This window comes from Rhynchophorus ferrugineus, unplaced genomic scaffold (genome assembly GCF_030347505.1).
Source record: "Rhynchophorus ferrugineus isolate W39M unplaced genomic scaffold, kcgeb_rfMv2 rfM7, whole genome shotgun sequence".
In the NCBI taxonomy this organism is placed as follows: Eukaryota; Metazoa; Arthropoda; class Insecta; order Coleoptera; family Curculionidae; genus Rhynchophorus; species Rhynchophorus ferrugineus.
In genome coordinates, this window is record NW_027472586.1 from 2,285,253 (window position 1) to 2,293,207 (window position 7,955).

At 35.5% G+C, this 7,955-nt stretch overlaps 1 protein-coding gene across 1 annotated transcript; it reads left to right on the plus strand.

Moving 5' to 3' along the window:
• The first annotated feature begins 389 nt into the window (after positions 1-389).
• Positions 390-7,332, plus strand: LOC143200164 (enolase-like). Its single transcript, XM_076410562.1, has 7 exons — positions 390-615; positions 1,594-1,806; positions 2,553-2,713; positions 5,336-5,600; positions 5,664-5,867; positions 6,882-7,032; positions 7,096-7,332. Exons 1-7 carry the CDS (start codon positions 390-392, stop codon positions 7,277-7,279), a joined length of 1,404 nt encoding a protein of 467 aa, XP_076266677.1. The 3' UTR covers positions 7,280-7,332.
• The last annotated feature ends 623 nt before the right edge of the window (positions 7,333-7,955 follow it).

Consider the following 7,955-nt stretch of genomic DNA (forward strand, 5'->3'; position numbering starts at 1 on the left):
AAATCTGGCGAGTAAGAAGGATATATAGCCATGATTTTGGTTCCTCGTCCATTTCAAACGATTATTAACAGTCTTTTGCTTTTCTAATTTAATGTTGTCATCAGCGTTGCAGTATTTTACCCATGTTGCTTCCTATTTGACGGTCTGCATAATTTAACATATACTTTGTACAATTTAATAGATTTCCTTTTGTGCAAATCAATTTTTATGATGCTGTTTATTCATTGAAATTGTTTATCCAACAAGGGTTATTTTTTAGGTTGATGAGGTGATGTAGATAATATGAGGCTGCTGCTATTAAAATTGCTTATCGTGGGTCGAACATATATACTATTTTGACTTACCTAACACCTTTTCCAGGTAACCTTAACCAGTTCCGTCAAATTGACATGATTTTCGCTAAATTTAATTGTCGTTTTCGGTTGGTCTATAAACGTTTCAAAATGTCATGTTCTAAGGCTGGAGATGATAACTCTCAGAAGAAATCCCAGAAGCCCATCAAGTCGATTTTCGCCAGGAGTATCTACGATTCCAGGGGGAATCCCACGGTGGAAGTTGACCTTATCGCCGATTTGGGTTTGTTCAGGGCTGCTGTGCCTTCAGGAGCCAGCACAGGTAATTAATAATTTAATACTACCATTTTATTGAACTGCGAATTGGTTCCAGATGTTTCTCATTAATAGGATAATATTTATCTGTCACTGAATGACATAATGTTTTTCAATTCATCAAGAAATTCATCAAATATTATCATCGCTAACAATCAGCTACAGGTTCTAGTGATAGGAATTGAAATTTTAGATCCATAATAGTCATATCTCGTTAAAATATGCCTGTTCATGTCTTCTTAGAAGTTAACCGTCGGAATTTTGATCTAATGCGTCAATATTGTCTCTGATGAAACCATTAATTCATGTTAACAAAAATAGCTTATTTTGAACTTATCTATTATAATTCTTAACTAATTGCTGTTAAAACTGTGCTGAAACAGAGAGAGAAGATTTAGAACACCCAATTCAAGAGCCGGAGAATACGAGAGTTGGAGACTCTTGTAATTTAATATAGTAAGCTATGTTAAAATATGTCATAAAGATGAAACTTTCGTTTCATTCTTGTTTTCTGGCATTTGTGCGGTCATTTATATTTTATTCTTGTCAACCATTTACCAGAATTATACGTTTGTATAGCTGACTGAAAGTCCCAACACCATTGAATAATTATTGTAAAATTATTTAAGCTTTACAATTTACTATATTAACCAATTATTACCTTTATATTTAAAATTATTTTCATTGTGATATAGTTTTGCGTATTGTAGACAACCAGTAAAACAGTTGAAACAAATCCATTGTTTTACTCTTGTTTTATGGCATTTCTGCTATCATTTATGTTTGGGTTTTTCAATTATATACCAACTTTTTTTGTTAATTATACGATTGTACATTATCTCTTAATACCTTTGAAGAATTATTGCGATATTATTTTAGCTTTACAATTTATATTAACTTTATATTTATGAACCAAATTATATATGTTTTAATATAGTTTTGAACATCTAGGCAACCAGTAAAACAGCTAATAAATCTGCCGTAGGTGTTCACGAAGCTCTCGAGTTGAGAGATAACATCCCCGAGCAGTTTATGGGCAAAGGGGTGAACAAGGCGGTGGACAATATCAACAACAGCATCGCCCCGGAGTTGCTGAAACAGGATTTTGACGTAACTCAGCAGGAGGACATCGATAACTTCATGATTAAGCTGGACGGCACGGAAAATAAGTCGAATTTCGGAGCCAACGCGATTCTGGGTAATTCTATCCTTCCGAATAATCGTTTAACATTCCTGTTTTTTGTCGTTAGTCGAGTGCGCTGGGGACGAGGCCCGAAATACGAGGACCGTTCAATAAGTCGTTGGAAAATCTAAGAGATGGCGCTTGTAGCACCTGAATTTTCATGGTAACCATCATGGCTCACTAGACATCCGTCAGTCTTTCGTTTGTCAGTTGGGGCAAGAAAGTTGAGACTTTTAGCTAATTCTCGTGGCAAATCTTATGATTTTTTTGTACCGGTACATAACTTTTTGAGAAATGTAGATTCAAGAGATAAAGTAAGACTCATAACAATTATATTTGAGTGCAAACGGGCTTCAGAGTAGTCGAATGATATTAACATTTCTTATTCTGATGAAAGTGGGGGATATTACATGTCTTTATTTGTCTGGAAAAGGCTATTTTTGAAAGAAGAAAGGGTTTCTCCCATCCAGACTATCTATTGGTGCATATCACTGCAGTTTTGATGGTCAAAGTTATATAATTCATTCAATTATAGCTCACTTTTGAGGACCATTAAATATGTTCATTTTCGAATTGCAATAAGTTATAAAAAGGCTTGCGAAAATATATAAAGCTAAAAGGAAATTATGCTGAAAGGTTTTTATATATTTACCAGTTATATATTTGTCCAAATACTTATTGAATGAGCTCCGTATATCGGGTATAGTTATTTTTATTTTATTATAGATATTCATGGAGTAGCTAAATTTTCTTTTGGTTAGGGATCTCTTTGGCGGTATGCAAAGCAGGTGCCGCAAAAAGGGGTCTGCCGCTTTACAGGCACATAGCCGATTTGGCTGGTAACAAAACTTTGATACTGCCAGTACCGGCTTTCAATGTAATTAACGGGGGTTCCCACGCTGGAAATAAACTGGCAATGCAGGTAATACCCAACTGTTTTTATTTCTGATAAATCAGTAACATTTTTCACATATACTGTTACACTTTTTCATATAGATACTCTTAAAAATTGGCGATTTTTGGCAATTTTCAAGCTTTTTTGTCGTCATCTTTGTTGTAATAACCGCAGATTAATGAAAATCACAGGAATTATAGAGAATTTTACGCTGAATAGAATGGTTGTATAATAATTTTTATATGGCCCTTATTTTTTTAGTTATTCAATGAAAAGTGTAATCTTAGAAAATGAGTGGTTTTGGGTTTACGTCGTATATCTTAATAATTGTAAGTTTTACAGTAATTTAATATGGATTTTCGTTTCTTTCAACCCAAAATACATATATTTTGAGAGTTTTATCTTGATCTGAGTCGTAAAAAAAATTGGCACTTTTTCCATGTATATAGTCGTGAAAATTTGCGATTTTTGGCTATTTTCAGATATTTTAATGCCATTTTTGTTCTAATAATTACAGGTTAATTAAAATTACAGGGACTGTAAAGAATTTTACGCCGAATCGGATGGTTGTATAATAATTTTTATATGGCCCTTATTTTTTTAGTTATTCAATGAAAAGTGTAATCTTAGAAAATGAGTGGTTTTCGGTTTACGTCGTCGTCAATATCTTAATAATTGTTAGTCTTACGGTAATTTAATATGGATTTTCGTTTCTTTCAACCCAAAATACATATATTTTGAGAGTTTTATCTTGATCTGAGTCGTAAAAAAAATTGGCACTTTTTCCATGTATATAGTCGTGAAAATTTGCGATTTTTGGCCATTTTCAAATATTTTAATGCCATTTTGCCCTAATAATTACAGGTTAATTAAAATTACAGGGATTGTAAAGAATTTTACGGCGAATCGAATGGTTGTATAATAATTTTTATATGGCCCTTATTTTTTTAGTTATTCAATGAAAAGTGTAATCTTAGAAAATGAGTGGATTTCGGTTTACGTCGTATATCTTAATAATTGTAAGTTTTACAGTAATTTAATATGTATTTTCGTTTCTTTCAACCCAAAATACATATATTTTGAGAGTTTTATCTTGATCTGAGTCGTAAAAAAAATTGGCACTTTTTCCATGTATATAGTCGTGAAAATTTGCGATTTTTGGCCATTTTCAGATATTTTAATGCCATTTTTGTTCTAATAATTACAGGTTAATTAAAATTACAGGGACTGTAAAGAATTTTACGCCGAATCGAATGGTTGTATAATAATTTTTATATGGCCCTTATTTTTTTAGTTATTCAATGAAAAGTGTAATCTTAGAAAATGAGTGGATTTGGGTTTACGTCGTCGTCAATATCTTAATAATTGTTAGTTTTACAGTAATTTAATATATATTTTCGTTTCTTTCAACCCAAAATACATATATTTTGAGAGTTTCATCTTGATCTGAGTCGTAAAAAAAATTGGCACTTTTTCCAGGTATATAGTCGTGAAAATTTGCGATTTTTGGCCATTTTCAAATATTTTAATGCCATTTTTGCCCTAATAATCACAGGTTAATTAAAATTACAGGGATTGTAAAGAATTTTACGGCGAATCGAATGGTTGTATAATAATTTTTATATGGCCCTTATTTTTTTATGTTATTCAATGAAAAGTGTAATCTTAGAAAATGAGTGGATTTCGGTTTACGTCGTATATCTTAATAATTGTTAGTTTTACAGTAATTTAATATATATTTTCGTTTCTTTCAACCCAAAATACATATATTTTGAGAGTTTTATCTTGATCTGAGTCGTAAAAAAAATTGGCACTTTTTCCATGTATATAGTCGTGAAAATTTGCGATTTTTGGCCATTTTCAGATATTTTAATGCCATTTTTGTTCTAATAATTACAGGTTAATTAAAATTACAGGGACTGTAAAGAATTTTACGCCGAATCGAATGGTTGTATAATAATTTTTATATGGCCCTTATTTTTTTAGTTATTCAATGAAAAGTGTAATCTTAGAAAATGAGTGGATTTCGGTTTATGTCGTATATCTTAAAAACTGTAGGTTTTTCAGTAATTCAACATGGATTTTCGTTTCTTTCATCCCAAATTACACGTATTTTGAGAGTGTTGTCTTGATCTGAGTCGTTAAAAAAATTTGGTACTTTTTCCATGCATAACATATAGTCGTGAATATTTACGATTTTTGGCCATTTTCCTATTTTTTAACTGTCATTTCTGTTCCAATAATCGCAGGCTGATGAAAATTACAGGGATTATAAAAATATTTATGTCCAATCGATGGGTTGTATAACAATTTTTTATAAACCCTTGTTTTTAAGTTATACAATGAATACTAGATTATTAAAAAAAACTAGTGTGATATTGTAACATTCCTTAAAATGCATACATTCTAGAACAGTTTGCCTTCTAGAACGTTCTAGAACAGGGATTCTTTCGTTTTTTCCCTAAACACATATATTCTTTATGTTTGCCTGTATGTTTTATTTCTTTTTGTGACAATAGATGTTCTGTTGGCACTGAAATTGGGGGCACATTTTTCCTTTTACTTGGAACTATCGATATCCAGTGGATATATCTGGATCGAGATTGTTGTATCTATCTGTAATTTGGGATATATTGTCGAGTTTCATAGGAATTCATGATTTTACCCACTGGCGCTTGCTCGTTCAAAGAAGCGATGCGCATGGGAAGCGAGACCTACCACAACCTGAAGAAGATCATCAAGGACAAGTACGGTCTGGACGCGACCGCGGTGGGGGACGAGGGGGGCTTCGCGCCTAACATCACCAACAACAAGGACGCCCTCTCCATCATCAACGACGCAATCGCCAAGGCCGGCTACACGGGACGCATCGAGATCGGAATGGACGTGGCGGCGTCCGAGTTTTACAAGAACGGTTGTTGTTTTTTGTCACACATTTCAAAGATGACTTGATGTCGCATCTTAAACTTTCGCCCAGGGGTGTACGATTTGGACTTTAAGAATCCGAAGAGCGACAAGTCGAAGTGGATCAAGGGGGACAAGCTGATGGCGATGTACCAGGACTTTATCAAGAGCTTTCCCATCGTGTCGATCGAGGATCCCTTCGACCAGGACGACTGGGATTCCTGGACGGCGATGAAGAAGTGCACGGAAATACAAATTGTCGGCGATGACTTGACCGGTAAGTTCTTTCGATTAATTAATTGAAAGACGTTTTGGGTTTAACACATATGTCACTATTTTTAATGTTCACTGAGTTTTGCTGGTAACTTCACTTAATTTGATCAAGTGGTTTTACTCTCTTTAATCCTCTGATTAGGCCATCACTATCTAGGACCTGGAGAACCTAAAAATTGATGGGCTCTGTTTATGTCTTCGGGCAAAGTTCTTGATAAAGTTATCGATAGTTTTTATCAGGTCTTTATGAAGATTGTCATTACAAATGTACTATGTACCATACCTCATTGTGCTTTGTTTTTTTTAGTTCTGATATAACAGTTCAATTGAAAAGTCCCCGGCCAACCATAGTAAAACACATTTTTTTGCCAAAATTAGTTATAGTTAATTAGTAAAAGATACCCTTTTTGTAGTACAATTTGTTCTTAAAATAGGTCTCAGTTTCGGCGATCACCTCTTCATTCGACGAAAATTTCTTCCCAGCGAGCATTCTTTTGAGATCTGAGAACAGGAAATAATCACTGGCGGCCAGATCTGGAGAATACGGTGGATGAGGAAGCAGTTAGAAGCCCAATTCATGGATTTTTCCCATCGTTTTTACTGACTTGTGACATGGTGCCTTGTCTGGTGAAACAGCACTTTCTTTTCCTTCAAATGCGATTTCGTCCTTCAAACGGTCCAATAACGCTATGTAATAGTCGCGTTAATGGTCCTTGCCTTTTCAAGGTAGTTAATGAATATTGTTCCCTGCGCATCCCAAAATACAGACGCCATCACCTTGTCAGCCGATTTTTGCGTTTTTCCACGCTTTGGAGCGGGTTCATCGTGTACATTCCACTCGGATGACTGTCGATTGTACTTCGGAGTGAAATGATGGAGCCATGTTGTCCCAGTCGTCCTGGTCGATTATCTTTGGCCCAGCTCGATATGTTATAATAGAGATTTTTGTCGCATAAAGTTCGGAAATTATAATACATCCAAAAAATGTGAGCTAAATCGTGATCTGTTGCGTTTTTAGTGACCAATCCCAAGAGAATCCAAACTGCAATCGAGAAGGATGCTTGCAACTGCCTGTTGTTGAAGGTAAATCAAATCGGTACCATTACCGAAGCAATCAAAGCCCATTTACTGGCGAAGAAGAGCGGTTGGGGAACCATGGTGTCTCATAGGTGAAACCTTCCCCTTTTCTCTTGCTCTCGGTACCACTTTTCTCTCAATGTTACCTTTGACAGATCGGGGGAGACTGAAGACACGCTAATAGCGGACCTGGTGGTGGGATTGTCCACCGGTCAGATCAAAACGGGTGCCCCCTGTAGGTCGGAACGTCTGGCGAAATACAACCAGATCATGAGGATCGAGGAGGAGCTCGGACCCAACGCGAGGTTCGCTGGAAAGTCCTTTAGGAAGCCGTGTTGAAAAATTATTCATGTGTCATTATGTTCAATGAAATAAAACAATGTCTTCGATGAGACTTGAATGAGTTTATGTTTCTATAAAATATTAGGTGCTTCCATATATCCTGATGACGGCTTTACATCTGTTACTCACCATTGCTGGTTTAGTGTAATATAAAAATGTGAAAAAAGATACAAAAAAGATAAAAGTGATGGCAGCGGTGTTACCTGGAGACGAGGCTTGGGCAGTCGAAGGTAGCACGTCTAAACCAAACGATGGTCGAGTACTGAATCAATGGAAATACCCTTCAATCACATCCCAGATAAACGTCTCGGGGTTGCCAGCTATTCGTTATCGGATTCTAGTTGGCACTGCTGGCACCCCGCCCGTGTACAACATCTGGGATTAGATTTATGGGTATTTTGTAGACCGTTATTCCACGATGTAAAATTCGACATGCCTCAAGGTCGCTACACTGGTATTTCTTGTAACACTATGTCGTTTAATTTTCTCAACTGATATTGGTAGATCAGTGCAAGTAAAAGTTTTATGCACTATACTTTGCTGATCCCACCATATGTAGACCAAGACACATTGGTGATGAATATTCCGTTTCGGGATCGATATGGATGGCTCTCCTGGCAGAACCCGTGACTTTTTCTGTTTGGGATCGTCGCACTAGATCAACATTTCATGT

What these genes read in the sequence shown, in the direction of transcription:
- LOC143200164 (XM_076410562.1), top strand. Translation starts at nt 390, where the DNA reads ATGATTTTCGCTAAATTTAATTGTCGTTTTCGGTTGGTCTATAAACGT. An exon ending in GAAATAAACTGGCAATGCAG is followed by an intron (nt 2,714 to 5,335) that starts GTAATACCCAAC and finishes CGAGTTTCATAG; the next exon opens with GAATTCATGATTTTACCCAC. An exon ending in GGAACCATGGTGTCTCATAG is followed by an intron (nt 7,033 to 7,095) that starts GTGAAACCTTCC and finishes TACCTTTGACAG; the next exon opens with ATCGGGGGAGACTGAAGACA.